The sequence below is a fragment of the Canis lupus genome, chromosome 7 (genome assembly GCF_003254725.2).
Source record: "Canis lupus dingo isolate Sandy chromosome 7, ASM325472v2, whole genome shotgun sequence".
In the NCBI taxonomy this organism is placed as follows: domain Eukaryota; kingdom Metazoa; phylum Chordata; class Mammalia; order Carnivora; family Canidae; genus Canis; species Canis lupus.
Genome location: NC_064249.1, coordinates 8,255,664 through 8,279,215, shown reverse-complemented (window position 1 = coordinate 8,279,215; position 23,552 = coordinate 8,255,664). Strand labels below are relative to the sequence as shown.

General features: G+C 38.9%; 1 protein-coding gene across 3 annotated transcripts in view; it reads right to left on the bottom strand.

Annotated features, from left to right (window-relative positions):
- The window catches only part of SYT14 (synaptotagmin 14), a 210,706-nt gene extending 194,127 nt beyond the window's left edge, over positions 1-16,579 (bottom strand). The window contains exons 1-3 of one of the 3 annotated variants that reach the window (XM_049112074.1): positions 16,476-16,517; positions 2,029-2,076; positions 1,523-1,727 (exon numbers count right to left, since the gene is read on the bottom strand). Coding sequence is in view for 2 of the 3 variants with exons in the window: in XM_049112073.1 (XP_048968030.1) it covers positions 2,029-2,076; positions 16,476-16,488 (61 nt within the window). In the remaining variant the exon portion in view is untranslated. Of the gene's footprint in view, positions 1-1,522; positions 1,728-2,028; positions 2,077-16,475 lie in introns of all 3 variants that reach the window. The other 2 variants (XM_049112073.1, XM_025429834.3) reach the window with 2 other exon arrangements.
- Positions 16,580-23,552: the final 6,973 nt, after the last annotated feature.

The window sequence follows — 23,552 nt, the reverse complement described above, 5'->3', positions numbered from 1 at the left end:
GAAGGTCTGGCGGAGAGAAGCCAGCAAAGGAGACAGAGAAGGAACAGCCAAACAAGTAAAATAGAAGCCAAATGTGTCACTGGAGAAGCTATTTTACCAGAATCTCTGATATAATCATGATTATTCGACTTCATATAACCTTCATATGCTCTACTCTGTGGAAGTTCAGTTTAAAAGGCAAAAGCTTTAGCTCTGAGCATTAACTGTGAAATGCTTAAATATGTCTAGAACACCCATCCACTAGAACAGGACACTATACTGAATGCTGAGGGCATACACAGAGATTCGGAAACCTTTCTGTGACATGGCTACAATTATGATAATTTTTTTAAACTGTAATCACAGATTTAAAATTCTATAGAAAAGTGGAAAGGAAGAGGAAAAGCTGGATTAATAGAAATGTGGGCAAGGCATTATCTGCGAACTACTGGAGAGGAATTAAGACAGCAATACAGAATAATAAGAAGAGCCATAATAACAAGGTATGTTCAGATCACCATCTATCCCTATCTATACTATTTTCTTTACTGTAGCTTTATGGTCCCATTGTAGCCACAAGAGATCCTCTGCACATTTATGTTCCTCCCTTCTAGCTCTCTCTATCCTTGTCTTGATTCCCACTTCACCTAACCACAGCTTTAACAACTTTTGATTCCAAGTAATTCGTACAGTGTCTTCTGCTGTCCCACCAAATAACTTCTGTGTTTTAAAAAGTTTTGGTGGGACAAGCTAATAACTGTAAAATTCTTTAAAACATTTTTAATGATTCTGGATTAATATATTATAGAAGAAGTTTTAGAAATCTTTACATAAAGGAAGAAAAAACAATGTATACGTTTGCCCCCTCTCTCCCTGTTTTAAACAAGAAGTACAAATCAACAATGGTTATAGCATGAAAATCATAACCAAAATTTGAGATTTCAGGGAATGGACTTCAATTTTCTCCTTTGTTTTATCAGAGGAAAGGTATATGGATAAACTACCCTCTAATCAAGGAGGGAGATTGTTTTTAAATGTACAGCAATCACAGGTAGTGACGCATCAACTATAGTATGACCATGTAATAATGGTCACATAAGTTCACCTAAGAAGGATCAGAAATCTTTTTCAACTCTAAAGAAGCTGAGGCTTTTCAGATCTGTTGAAGACTTATGAAAATATGCTGACATTTCCCTGGCGTGCCAATCAGACTCATGTATCACAAATACTGACACCGCCTCAAACCTCCTTAGGGTGAAATATTAGGGAGAGAAGTCTGTTCGCTGGCCAGACTCAGGAGGGCTAAGTCAGTTTTCAAGAGAGATGCAAGAAAAATAAAGTCTCTCAAGTTTAAAAATAGAAAAGAGTACTAAATTTATGAGGGATTTCCTCCCCTGATCTCCCCAGGTGTTTCTTCTCCTTTCTTCACATCATTCCACCGATTTCTCATTACTCATGAATGTGGGGATTCCCAAGGTTCTCCTGATTCTTCCAAATCTAGAGAATACCTGATTCCTTGCCTCCCACCTAATAACTGAATTACCTTTCCTGGGGCCACCTTGTTGAACCACCCAGTTGTCAGGTGGCTCCTTCTAAGGAAGCATAGACAGTTGTTGGTGTCAAAGGATGTTGTGGTCTTTGGACATGATCCCGATTTGAAATTCAACCAACTCCTCACATCTCTCTGATGGGGTACAGTAATAGAACAGAAGTCAATGGGAGGTCAGCATGCACTCAGATTCCAGATTCTGAAAGGGAACAAAAATCAAACCCTCCATTCTTTGCCTCTTCACCATGTCTAATAACCAATATGCTAGAAACCAGGCTTTATCAGCCCAACAAAACTCAATATAAAGTAACAACTCTCAATAACCACATAATAAACAATATGCACTTTATGGATGCTTAAGTCTATAATACAAATAAAAAAATATTAGTATTTATTAAATTTTATTCTAAATCCAAATTATCTGCCATCTTACTAAAAATTAACAGACACTGTGAAGTGTTCATTTTGTATCTAAATACCCATGCAGAGCATTGACTTACCTTTTCTAATACAGATAAGTTCATGTACTCCACAGGTTCTTTCTCCACCTGTTAAAAAAATTTTGTTAGAAGTTAAAAAGAGGAAATAATGTGAGTTTGACTATTACAAAGAACTGTTTTAAATCAGCCTTTACCAATGACCTCAGGAAAAAAATGTTTCCTAACTAACCTTAAACTCAACTATATGATAACTTGATATCCAGAATTTTCCTGAACCCATAAACTAAGATCTTAGAAAGTCTTGGAATGAAGAAGCTTCATTCAAGCATGTTTTTATTTTTTTAAGATTTTTTAAAAAAAATTTATCCATGAGAGACACACAGAGAGAGGTAGAGATACAAACAGAGGGAGAAACAGGCTCCCTGTCAGAAGCCCGATGGGGGACTCCATCCCAGGACCCCAGGATCACGCCCTGAGCTAAAGGCAGACACTCAATCACTGAGCCACCCAGGCGTCCCTCAAGCATGTTATTTTTAAATGACAATCTTCTCAAGAGAAGATATCATGGGGGGTGGGGAGGAAGAGCAGATATCATATCACCATTTCCTAAGTACCTCTTCACATCATCTAGAAGGAAACACTGTAAGAAAGAAGCCACTTTTGTATCTGAGGTTTAATATATACAGTTGCTATGGAAGGGTCAATCCTGTAAAGGCACTATTTATATTTTATCACATACATACTCATATGGTATAAAATGAAATGTTATCTTTTCCCTGCTCTTCAGCTACCCACACTTACACATCTGCAAAAAAGACAAAATTTATAAATAGATAGGATGATAAAAACAAATTTAGCCAAAAGCTTACTTTGATTAAAATTACAAAAACTACTCTATCATAAAATATCAAAAAAATAAAGTAATATTATTAGTCTCTACAGAAATAGATATTTCCTTTACTCTGAAACATAATACCACTGCTTTATATGAATGTAAGCTAAATGAAGCTTTGTAGTATTCTATATATGCGATGACCTTATAATTATGCTGTGAATTATGTTCAAAGTTTGCATGATAGAAATATTAAATAATTTAATCATCAATTCATTACAGAAGATTATGAACAGTTGTGAACAGTTTAAGTGTATTTCTTATAACAGCTATAAAAAAAAAAGAAATATCTTAGAGCAGTAACATGAGAGGTAAAAACCATGACAGCCACTAAAAAAAAAAAAAAAAAAAAATAGGTCATCTGAGAAAGAAGCCAAAGAACTATAAAACAGTACTTCTATCGCTAAAGTAGGTTAGATCTACATTTCAACTTGGTTGTAACAACGCCAGGTTTGTGATTATCATCAACACTACTGACTCATCACTGGTTATCAGGAAGATACACTTAGCAAGAAGAAATACCTACCTTAAAGCTATGATTACAAAACAACTATTATTCAGCAAACCTCAGTGTAAAAACAGTGAGACGTTACTAACTGGAGTATTACCAATGGGCAACCGCTGATCACTTGCTGAAGGGCAAGAATGAGCTACAACTGTATACTACATAGCTTTAATATTGAGAAGACTCTACACAAAAACTAGAAGGAAAAAATTTACCAAATTACAGAAGAAACTATTTTTAAGAGATTTGAAAGAATCATATAATTAACAATAACATAACATACACTAATGCCATCACTGATGTTTTCAGAGGCTACATAAAAATATCTATGTTTATGGTTATTTATCTTATATGGTCATTAAGGCCTATTCTCCAGAAAATTACACTTATAATGTAGTTTGCTTTATGTACTTAATTCATGTTAATAAGACTGTACTTTTTTAAAGCCTGTAATTAAAACTAGGCTTTGCCCCATATTTAATGTAAAATTGGTTAGGTTTTGGTAAACACATCTTATCTTAAATGTAAGTGCATAGTTTATACAGGCTTAGTATTAATAATAACAACAAAAACTATTTTATATTCTAAGACTTTTCTCTACAAAATGTCCATGAAAGCTAACTCCCACTTTTAAAAGTGTTCAATTTATCTATATCAAATGAAAGAACTTCATAAAAGCTGATGATTAAAGCTAAGTCAAATAATTACTTTTTTTTTTTTAGATTAGAGTCAATTGATAATTGTCAAATTTGTCAAAGTATGCACAAAAACCACGTAACTCAAAAAAGCAAGACTGTGCTCTACTCTTCCTGGTTATTTGTTCCAAAAATTCTAACTAAGTGAGATTTCAATAATGTACATGTAACAATCACTATTATTACTGAAATGGAAAGGAATATTAAGGATAAATAAATGCCAGGCAATAAAGTAAAATTCAGGGGGAAAAAATCTTCCTACTAAAAGTACAAAAAAATACAGAAAGTTAAATAAACTTTATTATATTATTGGACACTGAAATCAATATTCCTTTTGTCCCCAATCCTTTCAGAGACCAGTAAGAGTGTTAAGGAAAAAAAATATGCATTCTGTATGTTAACTGTATATGTTTTAATGTATTGTGTTTGGAAGTCAAAAGGCTTAAATACTTTTTCAATCAGAGACACAGTGAACTTTGTATGAACTTCATGCCTTGTTTTAAAATCCCTAAAAATAGGGATCCCTGGGTGGCGCAGCGGTTTAGTGCCTGCCTTTGGCCCAGGGCGCGATCCTGGAGACCCGGGATCGAATCCCACATCGGGCTCCCGGTGCATGGAGCCTGCTTCTCCCTCTGCCTGTGTCTCTGCCTCTCTCTCTCGCTCTCTCTGTGTGTGACTATCATAAATAAATTTTAAAAAAATTTAAAATAAAATAAAATAAAATCACTAAAAATAAATCTGAAGTTTCCAAATATATCAAATTGTAAGCAAAAGATAAGTCACTGCAAGCATTTCTTGACTGAGATATGGTGGCAATTCAAAAAATACTTTACTGATTTTAAGAGTATAATGCACAAGAGGATGATTTTCTTTATTTCAGCTTTATTCAGGTAAAGTTAAACAAATAAAAGTCTAAGGTATTTAAAGTGCACAGTGAGATGATTTGATGCACATGTATAACAAAAATGCATATCAAATACATAGAATGATTATTGATTATTTTTATTGAGCCATAATTGACATATAACACTGCGTAAGTTTAAAGTGTATGACATGTTGATTTGATACATTTATGTATCAGGACATGATTACCACCATAGCATTAGCTAACACCTCTATCACATCCCATAATTATCATTTCCTGTCTGGGGTAGTCATAATTAAGATCCAGTCTCTTAGCAACTTTCAAGTTTATAACATAGTATTGCTGTCTATAACCACTATACTGTGCATTATATTGCATTTATCTGCTGGTTGCAAGATTTTACCCTTTAACAACATCTCCCCAATTCCCTCATATCTCCCAGACCCCAGTAATCACCATTCCACTCTGTGCTTTCACAAGTTCAGCCTTTTTAGATTCCACATTTAAGTGACAACATATGCTATTTGTCATGTGCATCTGACTTATTTCACTTAACATAATGACCTTAAGGTCCATCCATGTTGTCACAACTGGCAGGGCTTCCTTCTTTTTATGGCTGAATAATGTTTCATTGTATACACATATACCACCTTTTTATCCACTCATCCACTGATGGACACTTATCTTGTTTCCATATCTTGGCTCTTGTGAATAAGGCTGCAATAAACATGGAAGCACAGATACCTCTTCCATATTTTCCTTTCATTTCCTTTAGGTATACGCCCAGCTGTGGGATTTTTGGATCTTATGGTAATTCTATCTTTAATTTTTTAGGAAACCACCATACTGTTTTCCACAGTGGCTGAATCAATTTGGGGGAATGATTATTTAAAGTAATAAATTAGTCAATCTCTTTGGAAAGAGCTAAGTCTTCTACTAAGACGATTAATCATCCCCCAAAGATACTCTTATACAAATACAATTTTTCACACATCAAATTTACTTCAAAGACATAACAATAACAAAGACTTGGAGACCAAGAGAATGGTAGAATATAAAAAGCGACCAGAGGTCAGAAATAAACTTGTCTAGCTCCTTACAGATAAGCAAACTGAGGCACCAAACATTAAGTTGCCCAGGGTCACTAGTTTATTGTCAGAAAAAAATAATTAGGACACTAGAGTTAATATAGTAAGAAATTTTAAAATGAACTTATCTTTTAAAAAATGGACTTTTCTTCATTTTAACAAAAAAAAATTATGAAATTGTTTTCTAATCTACGGTAATTTAAATAAAAGTCAATTTCTCAAAACTATTCTTAGAGATAATACCAGCATTGCTCTTGAAATAATCATCTCAGCAACATGGAAATGAGAAATAGATAGAAAATGACAAGCTTAGTCGAAGTTACCATCTTTTCCCTCAGGCAAACCCATGTAGGAGCATAATGTAAACTGGCAGGATCCTCTACAATTGGCTTAAGTACATGCTGTAAGAGGAAATAGATGTGTGTGGGCACACACAGACATGCTATGAATGTGTGCATGTGTGGACTTGTGTATGGATGCACGTGACTGAGAGGGTGTCTGGGAAATGGGAATTTCTTTTTAAGCAGGGGCGGTGGGGGTGGTAGAGATTTATAAAGTATGTACTTTTCCAGATGCCTACAGAAGAAAAACACACAGTGATATTACATTCCCATCAAAAAATGGGAATGCAAAAAATGGAATTAAACCTAAAGATTTACTTCATTTGAAACAGATCTAGGAGTCCTTTTTAAAATTGACCTTGTTTTTTCCACCATGTTAGTTTTTACTAATAAACTAAGTCACCATACTTCACAGGCTCTATTCATTTCTTCCCAAACATCACAAGGCTACTTTAGGAATACCTTAAATGTGGGGCGTTCGGGTGGCTCAGTGGGTTAAGTGTCTGACTCTCGGTTTCAGATCAGGTCATGATCTCAGGCCTGTAGGAGCGAGCCCTACTTCAGGCTCCTTGCTCCATGAGGACTCTGATTCCCTCTGTCTGTCTGTCTCTCTCCCCTCCCCTCCCCACTCTTGCACTCTCTCTAAAAAAAAATTAATTAAAAAAAAACTAAATTCTACCTATCAAAAGGTCTATCAGCAAAACATATGCATGAAAGTAGTAAAAAAAAAAAAATTGTAAGATTTTATTTGAAAGACGCCTGGGTGGCTCAGTGGTTGAGCGCCTGCCTTGGGCCCAGGGCGTGACCCTGGAGACCCAGGATCGAGTCCCACATCATGCTCCCCGCAAGGAGCCTGCTTCTCCCTCTGCCTGTGTCTCTGCCTCTCTCTCTCTGTGTCTCTCATGAATAACTAAATAAATCTTAAAAAAAAAAAAAAAAAGATTTTATTTGAGAGAGAGAGAAAGCACGAGCCAGAGGGAGGGGTAGTGGGGGAGGGATGAGCAGACTCCAGGCTGAGCAGGGAGCCCAACGTGGGGCTCAACCCCAGAACCCTGGGTTCATGCCCCAAGTCAACGGCAGACACTTAACCGAACTGAGCCACCCAGGTGCCCTAAAATAGTCAAAAATGAAACTGTGTCTTTTATACCGATAAATTCTGTTATAGCTAATTCTTAAGCAGACACCTATACTATACATAACTATACATAACAGCATGAAACATTTCCTATTAATGTTGCCAATTCCCCTCCACCAACCAACCGATTTAGCCCATTTAGACCATAGTCACTAATCTCCAGGTACCTTTCAGTTTTGACCCTAATTAAGTCATTTAAGGAATGATCCCAATTTTGGTAACTAACTGAAAGCAGCATGTTATAGAAAGATCATGGGGTCTGAATTGAGCGAGCCTCTAATTTTTTTTTAAAGATTTTATTTATTTGAGAGAGACAGAGAGAGCATCAATGGGTGAGGGGTAGCAGGACAGGGCCAAGCAGACTCCCCACTGAGCAGGACCCTGAGATTATGACCTGCACCGAAGTCAGATGCTTAACCAACTAGCCACCCAGGCACCCCCAGGCTTCAATTTTAAAGATGGTCTCACCTAGTACTGTTTTTGTGAACTTTGTGCTTATTGAGAAAAAATTAAAATAACTAAATTCACTTGTAAAATAGTAATAATAGTTACCCCAGGATGGAAAATAGCTTTCATTCTGTATACCAATTCTGGGGGATTAAAAGTAGCTGCTGGAATGGGGGTGGAGGGCAATGTTGAGAAGGATTCTGAAAGCAAGTCCACATTTGGCAGGGAAAGATGTTAAAAAGATACTTTAACAAAACAGATGTCTGCTATAGTCAAAAGAAGGAGAAGGGTTGCCATGCATTTGCTCTCCATGACTGAGATAATGGATAGATGATGCCTGGCCCATCGTGAGCATCTCCTCACAAGAATATGAAATTTAAAGAAAACTTAGATTTAAGCCTGAAAACAGGAAAGATTGTTTTCCTCTCTTCTACAGCATTAGTTATCAGTTAATTTCAAACACTCTCCTGTGTAAACATTTCCAAATAAATGTTAATCTTCTCATACTTCTTTTGTCCTCTTTTTAGAATTTTTCTTTCTTTTAAAGATCTATTTATTTACTTATTTATTTAAGAAAGCGAGAGAGCATGAGCAGGGGGAAAGGGCAGAAGGAAAGGGAGAAGCAGGCTCCCCATCGAGCAGAAAGCCACCACAGGCCTCGATCCCAGGACTGGGGGACCAGGACCTGAACCAAAGGCAGGTGCTTAACCAACTGGGTACCCAGGGGCCCCTTTTTAAAATTTTTCTTAGAGGGATGCCTGGGTGGCTCAGCGGTTGAGCATCTGCCTTTGGCCCAGGGTGTGATCCTGGGGTCCTGGGATCGAATCCCACATTGGGCTCCCTGCATGGAGCCTACTTCTCCCTCTGCCTGTGTCTCTGCCTCTCTCTGTTTCTCTCTCGTGAATAAAGAAAAATCTTAAAAAAAAAAAAAAAAAAAGAATTTTTCTTAAAAAAACAAACAGAAAAACCCAAAAACCAACTTTTAGGCCTCCAGTCCTGTGGGAGTTATCCTTCCAAATTGGAATTCCTCCACTTTTTTGTTGTTGCTGTGCAATTACTAGAGTTAAAATAATCTGAATAAGTCCTTTCTAGAATTACCTTTACAAAGTAATTTAATATATCATATTCCTATATAATAGCCTGAATTCTGAGACACATACTTGCTGCCACCCCAGCATCATGCAGAATAACCAACTATACCTCTTTTCATAACAATATCTTAGCGTACTTTGTAATTTGCAAACCATGAGCTAAATACAGTCTTTTGATCAGTATAAATTCCTATGAATTTATTCAATAATTTTTTTCCAAGAGGTGCAAATTTTATCTTAAAAATAAACTTATTATTCATGAACATACACCATTTTTCCTACTTCTGAGCAACTTTTAATTCAGTTTTTGAGTTAATTATGTTTTGGACCTTTTAGAAGCTCATTAAGATCATACCATAAAACTCTGAATAAACGTATGCTCATAAAAAAGTATTCTACTTAATTTTGTAGTTAAATGAGAACATCTTTTGTTTTGACTACTGTACCAGATCATTTGTTAAAGCTATTAATATGCATTATTACATTAGTAAGTTCAGAATACTGAAGACAATTTTTCATTAAAATTCTCTCTCTCCTGAGGATGCAGAATATTACTGTGAATATCAATTCTAATATGGCCCTAAAATGTGAAAGAAACTCTTTTGAGTGCACATATGAATCCTAGAAGTCTGTTTTTAAATAAATTCCTGATGATAGTTTGCTGTATTATCACTATTTCCTCCTTTTTTTTTTTTTTTTAAATGATAAGGAACAGAGAGAGAAAGAGGAAAACAGAGAAAGGAAGATGTAGCTCTAAAGCTTTGGTTCCTTTTTTTTTTTTAAAAAAAGATTTATTTATTCATGGGAGACACAGAGAGAGAGGCAGAGACACAGGCAGAGGGAGAAGCAGGCTCCATGCAGGGAGCCCCATGCGGGACTCGATCCCGCGACCCCAGGATCACACCCTGAGCCAAAGGCAGATGTTCAACTGCTTAGCCACCCAGGAGCTCCCTATTTCCTCCTTCTTAAAAAAGGTATATCAATAGTTCCAATTTATTAGGTTTCAATTAAGATTTTACTACATTTGCATACCAAATATGCGCATGATTATTTTACTCAAAAGTTTAGAGTGTTTCACTGATAGCGGTTTGTTCAATCCAACGTTCTCCCTGTATAGGCACTACTTTCGTGTTAGGTGTAAACTAGGTAGGATTTGGGAGTGGAAAAAAGAATGAAGTCAGCTAGATGGAAACCAAATCCATGAAGACAGTCAACTATGCTACTACAAAAAAAAAAAAAAAAAAAAAACTATGCTACTACACATATGCTATGGACAAACATTATAATCACTTTAAAGTAAGCAATGATGCAAACAGTATTACTCAACAAATAAACAAGCCAACATGTGTTTCTCTTGCTTTCTACCCTGGCACGCACTGTTGAGTTCTAATATTACCCAAAACCACAAAATATGAAATATTTCTTCATACAACTATCTCTCTACTATTCCCTCCTCTTTCCTTTTTTTTTTTAAAGATTTATTTTTTATTTATTTTTTATAGACACAGAGAGAGAGAGAGAGAGGGAGAGAGAGAGAGAGGCAGAGACACAGGCAGAGGGAGAAGCAGGCTCCATGCCGGGAGCCCGATGCAGGATTCAATCCCGGGACTCCAGGATCGCACCCTGGGCCAAATGCAGGCGTGAAACCGCTGAGCCACCCAGGGATCCCCTTCCCTCCTTTTTCCTAATTTTGTTTAGTGAATGAGAGGAACCTTAAACAGACAGTCAGGTACTCCAGAGTACTTAGAGACAGGTCTCAGAATAAAATACTGCGTATCTCAATGGATCCTAACTCTCAGCAAAACATTAGAAATGTTATGCCTGCTTAAAGTCAAAATATCCCTTTTAGGAATATCATTGACTAAACTGTAAATCCCCCCGCCAAAAAAAAAAAATACTATTCAATAAATTGCCCCACTCTGCCACAGAAAGTGGACAGACAGGCCTTTCTCATTATATTGCTGCCAATTACATCCTAATGATCTCTAACAGGAACATGGAATGCAGGAAGGATGTGATGCTCTCCCTCCAGACTCGTCCTGTAACATATTTGTATGAGATTTTTTAATTCAATATTTCAAAAGTCCAAATCCTGCCATGGAAATCTTAGAGTCACCACAAGTCTTTAAGAGCACCTCAGAATTGTACTGATGATTTAAAAAATATGTACCTGGAAATGTGTGGTAAATGACAAAGTGCCTTAGGAATAAAGAGCTTAGGTATGTATACACACATATCCACACAAACACAGATTTCTTCTAATATAGTCTTCTTTTACAACTTTAAAAAATGCTACCCAGAGAGGTTAAGTAAACACACAGCACATTAACAACAAAGGTGAATATTTTCACTTGGGCAAACAAGTTTTTGTGGAGTATCCTGATATTCTTATGGAAAAGTCAGAAAAATGTGGACTGAATGAAGGAGCACAGGTCAGATCAATAAAGATCGCTATCCTGAGGCTTTATATATTAGCTTTGCGTTTTACGAGGGTAACTAGCAATACTTCAGGAAATGAATTGGAAGGAACCCTAAAACTAGTGCAAACGACAACACAACACTAGCTTAGGAAAGTAATACAAGGCTCTTAATGAGAGGGAATAAACTGAAGTGTAAGCACAGAGCATCATAAACTGAGATGCAGACGGCTGATCAACAAGATGTGGGTAGGGGAGGGTGAGTTTAAGACAGGACTGATTTCCAGATTTCAGGCTCCGATATCCGGTTATATAAAAATACCACTCAGATGGTAAATTTACATGCAGTAGGGAGTACAGAGACTGGATTTGGTGGCTGTGATGACAACTTTACTTTGGGACATATAAAAGGTTTTGGACTGCTGTGGAACATTCAAGATATCTAGCTACTATCTGAAAACAAAAATTAGGAAAATTCTGTGTAATTTTATTAGTAGTGTACTTTTTAAAAGTTTTTATATAAATTTCAGTGTGTTAACATACAGTGTAGTATTAATTTCAGGTATACTATATAGTGATTCAACACTTCCATTCATCACTTGGTTCTCATTGTAAGTGTTAATATTGCACTTTTAGGGGCACCTGGGAGGCTCAGTTGAGCAACCAACTCTCTTGATTTTGGCTCAGGTCATGATCTCAGAATTGTGAGACCAAGCCCCGAGCTGGACTCTGAGCTAGGTGAGGAATCTATTTCAGATTCTCTCTCTCCCCCTCTGCCCCTACTCAGCACACGTGCGCTCTCTCTCTCTCTAAAATAAGTAAATCTTTTTTTTTAAAATAGTGCATTTTTAATTTACTGCTCCAGAAAGCAGAACTAGGGTGAGTAGATAGATAGAAGCTACCAAATGGCAGATTTTTGGTCAAATACATCCAGGCAACAGATGCAATCAATGTACATAATACATAGAATTCCACTGTAACAATTCAAGAAAAACATTTGTTGAGTAAATACTATATTTAGAAACTGTGCAAAATTTAAGAAGTACAAAATAAATAAGACATTACTGTCTAGAAATTGACAGGGAAGACAACTTATAAACAAGTGATTATAAAATTACCAATGTGTGCAATTATACAGCAGCATGTAAAGAGGATGAGAACAGAGTTAAGAAAGGAAACACAAAGAACATTAGGCAAAGGAGATGAAAAGATGACTGAGAAGCAAGTGATCAAGGGAGAAGGAGAAAATTTCAAAAAATAACAGGAAATGGTTAACAATGTCAGACTGACACAGGCCAACATTACAAGAGTGAATACCCTACACGACAACTACAGGTCTTGAGAGGTGAGAGCAGAGCAATGATTCCCAACCCAGTTATCACCAGACCTCTAGGGTAACAAAAAGGCTCTGTAAACTACTCAATATTTCAAAATACTTTTTCAGAATTGTACCAGTTAGATAGAGCTAACTTCTTCACCTCTGACTGGAATTATATTAGATCAGTGCAGGAACATCACCATCTTATATCTGTTTGAAGTCCTGATTAGTAGTTATCTGATAAAAGGAGGAAGTGAATAATTACTTAGTATGTAAAATATGGGTTTTACACAGAGGAGGAAATAAAAGTAACCCTTAATACTTAAAAATCTAAACTCAGGGGCTAAAATGTTGGGCCACAGGGATCCCTGGGTGGCGCAGCGGTTTGGCTCCTGCCTTTGGCCCAGGGCGCGATCCTGGAGACCCGGGATCGAATCCCACGTCGGGCTCCCGGTGCATGGAGCCTGCTTCTCCCTCTGCCTATGTCTCTGCCTCTCTCTCTTTCTCTCTCTGTGACTATCATAAATAAATAAAAATTTAAAAAAAATAAAAATAAAATAAAATGTTGGGCCACAGCTAATAAGAATATGCTTAACACATAAAAATGATCTGTGCTTTGATTCAAAACATTGGTTTGCTATTCAGGGGACTGAAGACATCTAATTTGAATGTAGTTCAGGTGGAAGAGACTCTATGGTTTTGTTGATTTTAACCTCATCTTAAGCCAATATGTAGTTCCAAAAAGGCCATTCTAATATTAAGCTACATTGATAGGATTGTGCACAAGATAAGAAATGATAGAACAGTTTTAAATGTTTGCTACTCAATAATACATCTGGAATGGAATGGCTCACTGCCATATTTCAAACTTTAGAACATACAACTGTACACCATCCAGAGGAAGAACTGGATATTTTGTCTATAAATGAAAATGCTCAAAAGCTGTCTTCAGACAGTAGAAGGGATGTCATAAACACAGGGAACAGTGGACTTTTAATTAATCGCTCCAGAAGGCAGACCTAGGATAAGTAGATAGACAAGTTACTGAACGGGAGGTTTTTGGTCAGATTGAAAGATCTCGTGAACTATAAGAATAATTGTTCCACTTGGCAGACACTGTTCAGTGTTCATTGGCACATGAGTTCTATGAACTCATGCGCCATTGAACGTTTCTATACAAAAGATGATTCATCTTTTGTTGTTCACACTATATAATAATTGCATGGCTAATTGCATGTGCTCTCATAATTGCATGGGAGCTTTGAGGGAAGGAGTGTGGTCCTACTCATCTTTATGGCCCCACAGAATCTGCAGAGAACTTGGAGTACAGCTAGCGCTCAATATCTTCAGAACTAACAGGTGAATGAAAGGAATGAATGCTTTAAGAGCCACTTCACTGGGAAGAAGGCTGAATGAGATGCCACCCTGAACCCCTAAAATTCTAAGGTGTCCCTAGTACAAAGTCCTCATCAAGACCTCATTTTGCTTCATAACACAGCAAGGGAATGGTATGTATATAGAATGGGCTCTGGTATGTGATCAACAGCACAGTTAGACTAACCTGACCCAACATTTTTATTTGAAATGCTAAAATTAACTTTATTCTCCTTACCAAACTAGAAAACATATAATTCCTAATCTTTATATTATGAAAACTTCAATGAATGCTTACATATTAAAAAACTGATGTGAATATGTGAAACACAGAAGAATCTAGAGAATATGAGAATTTCAAAAATCTTGTTCTTTAAACATACAAGTGGCAATAGGCATGCAAAGAGCCAGCAGTTGACATTAAAAAAAAAAAAAAAAAAAAAAAGAGGGATCCCTGGGTGGTGCAGCGGTTTAGCGCCTGCCTTTGGCCCAGGGCGCGATCCTGGAGACCCGGGATCGAATCCCACGTCGGGCTTTCGGTGCATGGAGCCTGCTTCTCCCTCTGCCTGTGTCTCTGCCTCTCTCTCTCTGTGACTATCATAAATAAATAAAAATTAAAAAAAAAAAAGGAATGGATCACATTGAACTTTGGGTGGTTGGGGGTAGGTAGAGTGGGAGGGGAGGAAAGGACTGAGAAAAAGAGAAAAAAAAAACTGCAAAATACTCCAAGAAATTAAAAGTTACAGGGTCAGATCCAGATGCTATCTGGATAATTTTTCCTCACTTTTTGCATAAACTTTTTAGCTTTATCACATCATTAAGAAATACTACCACAGACTGGTTGTAGAAATAAGGTAAAAAAACATTAACCAGTGGATTTGGTTTCTGGATTTTTAACTTCTAGTTAAAAATACAGTAAGGAGAAGAGTTTGAAAGTACCACTCTGGGAACAGGACTATCAAAAGTTAGAAGTAGGTCTTGCTTCCAGTGCTTTCCCATCATTTTAGCTAAAGAAATGATCTGAAATGCGTCTGAATGTGTGTCTTGTATGTAACAGGTAATCAGTCTCTTAAAATAAAAATACACACTCAGCTAAAGTTATTTTGGAGACCACAGGACCTGACAAAAAGGAACCTCCAGAAGGGTAGGCTACCAGTGACTAGTCAGTCACCAAGATAGGAAATCCTCCGAAAAGTTTTACTTGGAAGGAAGACACATAAAATGTAAGCTAATAATGATATAGCTAAAGGTACCCTGGACATCTGTACAGATGATGTGAATCCATCCACGCGTGCACCCACACAGGTAAATTTTACAGACTACTTTCACTGTCTGAGTTAAGCTAAAAGTGAGACAGGAGCTGGAAGACGCTGCAGGCTCTCACATAAATATCCTAGACGTGTGATGTTAACTTCTACAATATCCTCCTTAACAACAAAGCAAAAACATAGACGCTTCCTTCCAGATAGTATGTTTTTGGAACGAGAGAAAAATACACCCCGATGCCAAGCACCTCATCTGGCTAGGTAACAGATAACGGAGCTGCTTTTTTGAAAATGTTGAGTGTTGTTGACGCTGTAACACTCAGTGGACTGATAGTATGTTTCTGGAACAAGAGAAAGCTACACCCCGATGCCAAGCACCTCGTCTGGCTAGGTAACAGATAACCAAGGTACTTTTTGAAAATGTTGAGTGTTGCTGACACTGTAACACTCGGTGGAGCGGTCCTACCTGCAGGGTTCTAAGAGCGTGCGTGTGTCATTCCAGGATGTGTTTACTTCTCTTTCTTAGTTGGGGGGGGGGGGGGCGGGGGGAGCAGTTTTGAGGGCTGGGGGTGGGGGTGGGGGTGGGGGTGGAGGGATGGGGGATAACGCTTAAGGATATTGAGAAATGAACCTCCTGCCAGATTTCCCGGCCGCCCTACAGCACCAAACGGAAGGGTAGGGACGGACGGAGAGTGCCACGCAGCGAGGGCTCTGGAGAAGGGACCAAGGAGGGTCAGGACCCGGTGGGCGGCAAGGCGGGGCCCGCGGGCGGCGGAGGGCCGCGGGGAGGGGGGGTGCCCGGGGCTCCCCGGCCGGTCCCGGGGCCCCCTCCGCAGGCCCGCACCCGAGCCCCTCCGCGCCGCGGGCGCCGCACCTGCCCGTGCACCGGCTCCTCCCCGCGCCGGGCCGCGGGCCGAGGCCGCCGGGACCGCCAGGGCCGGAGCGAGCGAGCCTTCGGGCCCGAGGCGCGGGCGGGACCCCCGCCCCCCCGCCCCCCGCCGCGGCCTCCCGGCGCCTCGGAGCCCCGCGCCCGGGCGCTGCCCCTCCCCCGCGCCGCGGCCGGCCTCCACTTACCTTCAATCGCCATGATGTGCTCGCCCTGGACCGCACCAACTGGATGGCGGGGGCGGCGGGCGGAGGACGCGGCGAGGCCGCCAGCCAGAGGGGCGGGGCCGGCCCCGCGAACGCCCGGCTGCGCGGCCCGCAGGGGAGCCGCGGGCGGGGCGGGCCGGGGCGGGGCGGGGCGGAGGAGCCCCCCACCCCCCGCGAGCGCCCGACTGCCGGCCGCCGGGGCGATGGAACCTTCCCGGGCCGCCGCCGCGGCCGCCAGCACGTGACGCCGCCCCGCCCCCGCCCCCGCCCCCGCCCCCACCCCCACGGCGCCTCGCGTCCGGATTCGAAACAGGTGCCCAGCCCGGGAGCCCCGGCCCCGCGCCCCAGGTCGGCAGAGGCGGCCCCGCCCCGCCCCGCCCCCCGGGGCTTCCGTGGTCCCCCCGGGACGGCGCGGGCCGGGGATGCGCTTCAGGACCATGGACAGGTCTCCTCGCTGGCAGCCCGGGCTCCGGGCTCCGGCCTCCCAACCTCTTCGGCGTTGGTTTTGCCTGAATCCGTCAAGCACCCGCCTCAGACCCCTGCTCTGGGGCCAAGAGACAGCTAGTTGGCAAAAAGCAAACAGGAGAAAGGCATCCTAAGGACGGCGGCTTCCTGTCCCTATCTCTCTTTGTCTCTCTATCACACACACGCAAATTCCTGATAGAGCTGGCCACCACCCTGAGCTTACTGTTCCCCTTGGAAATAGGAGTTGACATCTATCGGCCCATTATAAGCACGCATTTGAGGCCATACGGAAGTAGGGATCAGACAGACGGTTTGACAGACTTTAAACTGGCAGACCTGTGGGTGTTATGAACAGTCACAGGCCAGCCTGGAACACCGGCCTCGAGGGTCCCCTTGATTTTTGCCTGAGCTACCTGGCACACTCAACCATTTACCCAACTCACAACTTCGTTTGGTTACTCTGAGGATCTGGACAATCCACCACACTGAGGAATGGGGAGTTTACTGATTCCACCAGGCAGACAAAATGCTAACTCCTAGTGCAAGGTAGCTATTTGGGGACGACACAAGAAGAAAAGATTTTGCACTTATGTAAGTGAGGTTGGACTGTAAATCTAGAGCAGAAACTGTCTTTCATTTCTTTTATGTAATCTCTTCCTCAGTCATGGCTTATGTTCAGTAGACATTCATTCTTTACCATTTTCATTAGTTCAGCGAATATTTGTGGAACCAGGCACTGTGCTAAAAGCCGGTTATAAGCAAGAGTTGTTATTGAAGAAACCAATGAATTCTACACAGAAAATACTTAAATGTTCATTTCAGGGAAGCTCGGTGTTTGTGTGTGTTTACCCTAGATATCTATGAGATGCAGATAAAATATGTATAGTGCCAAAGATACGTTCTCCAGGTAACCTCCTATAAAGAAAAAAAAAATCTTAAACTCCAAAGCATTAATTTGAACTTGAAACTGACAGTTCTGAGTTTATGGTTTCTGCCTGGCTCTGAGTAATCCCATTGTTCAACCTTTTTAAGAATTCCATATTGAAAGCCAGAAAAACTTAATTGTTATTTCATCGCCAACACACAAGTTACTGTATATATGACCAAGCTATCTAAGCTTCCATATCCAGCTTAATATCACCACAGTTTGCTCAGAAAATTAATTTGTGTATGTGTAGTGAACTTCAGTTTCAAACTTGTCAAATCTGGGAATTTAGATCAAGGCTACTCAGTAGTGATGACATCTTCCCTCGGATTAGAATACAGAACTCCCCCTGCCAACATTACCTGTAAAAAAAAAAAAAAAAGTGCTCTCCAAATTTTTTAGAAAGATTGTATTTATTTATTTATTCATGAGAGACACACAGAGAGAGAGGCAAAGACATAGGCAGAGGGAGAAGCAGGCTCCATGCAGGGAGTCTGATGTGGAACTCGATCCCGGGACTCCAGGATCACGCCCCAAGCCGAAGGCAGATGCCCAATTGCTGAGCCACCTAGGCGTCCCTCTCCAATTTTTTTTTTAAAGATTTTATTTATTTATTCATGAGAGACTCAGAGAGAGGCAGAGACATAGGCAGAGGGAGAAGTAGGCTCTCCATGGGGAGCCCGATGTGGGACTTGATCCCAGGACCCTGAACCAAAGGCAGACACTCAACCACTGAGCCACCCAGGCAAATTTCCAAATTTCTAATTGGAAGTTTTCTGTGAGACTAGTCATGAACAATACCATATGGCTTACTTTAACTTTCCAGTATTTCATATAGCTGCTAAAATTGCTTAGTGGCCACTTGGAATTGAGATTTATCTTCTTATACATATATACTCGTATTTCTAAAATATGCTACGGGTTTGATGTTCTTAATTTTGGGTAATAATATAATTACAATGTAAATATTTTACATTTTATTAATTACTCATCCTACCTACTGACATTATTTTTTCTAATTTTGACCTTATATCTCTAAAATATGTTTAGTCTATACACCTATATGCACTAAGGGGAACTCAAGAACTGCTGCATTGTATATTCTTCATTCTTCTTTATTAATAAATTATTTGCAAAATAGTTTCCAAACATGTAGTTCAAGCAACTACCCAATTTTCCCACCATGTATTGCAGAGATAGGGGCTGAGATGGGAAAAAGAAAATTAAAAGAAGTCAAAGTCATTCCCTTTCTTGTGATTTGGTAATGGAAATGTGTTGTTGGTATTTTAAAGTTCAGCTTAATATTTCACAGAAATATTATTCAAGACGATAGTTGACTTAAGGTTCAGCTTAGTATTTCACAGAAATATTATTTAAGATGATAGTTGACTTCCAGGCACAAGAAAGCTTGTGCCTTCCAGCAGTGTGGCTAAAACATTAGTAAAGAAAGTACTGAAAGTGAATTATGTGGAAAGGTCAACTCAAAGGGTAAGTGAAAGGTAATTTCACCTTCATTAGTTAAGTAATGTTCGTGTGCTGACCAAAATAACCTACCACCATTAATAGCAATAATATCTTGATGGAAAATATATTCCAATTTATAAAAGTTCGCATTTACATTTTAGAAACAAAATTTTTTTAAGTTGGAACCTTCTTTTATATAATTTAAGCTATTCAATGGAAAAAGACCAAAGCCTACTAAAAGAACAGAAAAAATACTACCTAGCAATATATAGCTGCATATATAAAAAAGGAGACTTAACAATTACCTATACAAAAACTTATTTTTTGGAAAATTTAGTAGGTGTTAAATTATGCTACCCAGGGATTTTGACTCTTTGAGCAAGAGAGACGTTTTTAAACTTTAAGCTTTGTTAGCCGTAGCAATTATCTGAGATGTAGCTGGATATAAGGATCTAATGAAAAATCTAGTTACAACCATTAATATTACATTTCTTTCATGAATCATACTGTCATGGAAACAGTTATAATATTACTTATTTGTTCTGGTAACTTTGCCAATGAGAGTAACTCAGCTTGAACTAGCTTAGGGAAAATGGAAAGATAATTATAAAGATAGGAGTATAGAAATAAACCTGGCCCTCAGTATCAGCTGCACTTGGGAACCTGAATGCTATCACTACAATTTCTGCCTCATTTCTCTACCCCTCTCTGCATGTTGGTTTCATTTTTCTGGCTCACCATGTGTTTTCCCTACAGTGGAAAACATGACACCTGAGAAATTCCAAGCTCTATGGCTTACAGATTCTGGCAACTTTCTGGGCCCCTAAGTCCATAAATTCCCAAAAAAGGTGGAGTGTCATTAACACTATTTAAATAAAGTATCCTGCCCCAGACCAATCAGGAGGCCAGGAACTAAAATTGACCCAGCTTGGATCAGGTGCACACCTCTGACAAAAAGAAAATCCTCTGTGGCCATAATGACAGGGTCATAGAAGACTACAGCAGTCCCCATGGGACCTGTATGGATGACAGGGGATGGGGAGATAGTTCCCAGTAGAGGATTCTCATATTGAGAAATTGTAAGAGATGACTACAAGGGTACTCTACCTCAGCACATTTCCCTTAGGTTCCCTTAAAGCATAGGTGTTCAGAAGAACTGAGTGTGGCAATGAAAACTTCCTGAACTTCCTGTATTTGTGCTGTGTGCTACAGTGGCCACTAGCCACATGTGGTTAATGCCTACCCTATTGGACTACACGGCCTGAGAGCTACGGAAGTGACATGGTGGTGTGCAGGGAGGGACTGCCAAAGAAGATTATTTAATTGGTACTTGGTGGGATAAACTGTAATGCCTCTGATGGGAGGAGGACAGTAGAAATTTCCCACGTGTGGATACTCTATCTTATGACCTGGTACAGTAAGAAATGTACCCATCATGCCATGTGGAGGTAAATAAGATTGAGATGGGAAGAAAAAGGTAAAAATATACAGAAATCAGGATAATTCTTTCTGCTCCTTCATTTCCTCCAGTAATTATTTTCCCCAAGATTTGTCCCCTACCCCACCATAGGCAGCACAATAATAGCTACAAGAAAAACTAAACATGGAACATTCTAGAATTGTTTTTATTCACTTAGATCAAATGGTAGTTTTCCTTCACCACCTAAAGCTTTAGAGAGAGCAGAAGCCCTACCAGAGAAAAGAAAGAAGAGAGCAAATAGCACAGACACTAATTATTACCCTATACTTTCCTGCCGTTATTATCTTCGAAACTTTTTATGCAGACTGAAGGGCCACCTACACCCTTTTCCTTTTCCTCTCTAAATATGATGTGCTCCTGTGTAATCTCTGTTATAATTTCCTATTGATCAATGAAGGTATTGCTATTGGCTAAATGCACAGAGTAGTCCCCTGTGGTTTATTGAGACAACTGCAGCACAGCACAATACTTACCTGTCAGAGTAGAGAAGTGACTAGAACTTCCAATCATAGCGACTAATTTCACACAAAATGTCCAACGAGTACATGCTTAGTAGGATACAAGCTACAATAGCTAAACCTTTTTATCTACAACAAAGAAATGTATTATTTCGTTCTACGTAGGAGTACTTGATTATATTTAAGACCTTTTTTTCACAGCTGGATGTTCCCATAATGACAAGTGACAGTTATATAACAATTTTCACTCAAAGGTCAAAAAGTATGCCACAAATCTTTTAAATGCCATAAATATGTCACACACCAGTAAATACAGCCATCTCTCATGTAGAAAGAGGCAAGTTATAGAAGGCCTCAAGAATGTACAAATGCAGGAAGGAAATCGAATACTACACTTAAAAAAATCAATGAATAATCTGAGTTAGATGAGAAAATCATCTTATGCTGGAAAAAGTCATTTAAATCTCCTTAGTTTATATAACTATAAATATGTGGGCCCAATTCAGAGAAGGTCATTAAGAGCTTTTATTGCTTATTAAACTCATCAAATACAAGAATGCCAAGTACAATTCTTTGTATAAAAATAGATAATTAATTTTTGTCAAGTGAATAAATAAATGGTAACAGGCTTAGGTATCATGGATCCTTTATATTAATAGTTTTTGTATTTTAATATGTACATCTGTATAACAATCTGATAAAATGTCAAAATCATCATTGATGATCACGGCAAAGAGAAACGTAAAAGAGCTTTTTAAAAAACTCAAAGAACTTTTTATCTAGCATAGTGTTTCTACTTATCTTCCCAATTATGTTTTCCCTATATAGACTTTTTCTTTGCTTAAACATATACTAGTATGAATGAAAGGAGAAATTTCCAGAGTTTAGTGTGGTATAACATGCCATGCTCTGACATTACAAAAAAGTCCACACATTTTTTTTTTAACTTTATGATGGAGCAACTTTTTAGTGGAATTATGGGACATCTTTTGAGGATCCAAAAAATGGGCCAAAATAATCAAATATAGGACAGTGATTTGTAAGAGTACAGTTTCTGAGTTTTACATGATATGCTCAGGCTTGGAAGTGAATTATGAGAGCCTACACACAATTTACATTTCTTTTCTTTTCTTTTCTTTTTTTTTTTTTTTTTTAAGTGGGCTCTACACCCAGCATGGAGCCCAACCTCAGGCTTGAATTCATGATCCTGAGATCAAGATCTGGGCTGAAATCAAGGGTTGGACACTTAATTGGCTGAGCCACTCAGGAACCCCCACAATTTAGGTTTTAATTGCTATCATAAAGTTTCATCTCATGAAGATGCTCACTACATTTAAAAAACACCACAAAAATCTGATTTAAAAAACATTTGCTAGTAACTCCTTAAATATCCCAATTTCTCTCCTAAAACAATATGCACAAATATTTTGTTAAACTTTCAATAGAAACAGTTACATGCAAATAATAGATATAGCTATCAAGGTACCCACTACTTCTACTAATTCCTGTCTACTGCATTTTATTGTGATAAGTCTACATGGGGAAAAATGTACTTTTTCAGATGCTAAGCCCTGTCTTTTTTCTCCTCCATTCAGACTCCTCCTCCAACCAAAAAATACTTGGTTGACTTTATTCCTATATTGCTAAATATTTATCCAGTTTAACTCCAGAGGTAGAATTTGTACCTAGGATAAAATCAGGAGACTCTAAAGAAATTTAACATCTGTCTAGGAAGGGATAAGGCTCCCTAGTGTTGATACCCCAAGATAAACCCTTGATATTTTGATACACTAGCTACCTATATTATTCAACCTGGTCCTTTACTTAAAAATATGAATAGAGAGTCAGGATCTCTAGACATTTGGAAAGGGCCTAAGTGAGCAACCAGATAAATGATCACAAGAGAAACTCAGAGAGTTTCAGAAAGGTATTAGAAGCCATTAAGTAAAGGCTGCTATTGAAAAAATAAGCAGAGAAAAATCCAAGAACAAAGAAGACTTATTGACATTAAAAAAAAATGCTTTGTTGAAACAAAAGATTTATTGGAAGGGATGGAAATGGCACCAGGACATTGGAAAAACAGTTTGGCAGTTTCATAAAAAGTTAAACATATACCTACCATACAATCTAGTCATTCCTCTCCTAGACACATGTTCAGGAGAAAAGAAACCATATGTGCATACAAAGACTTGTACATGAATATTCATAGCAGCTTTATTTGCCAAAAACTGAAACAACTGAAATGTGCATCAGTGGGTGAATGGATA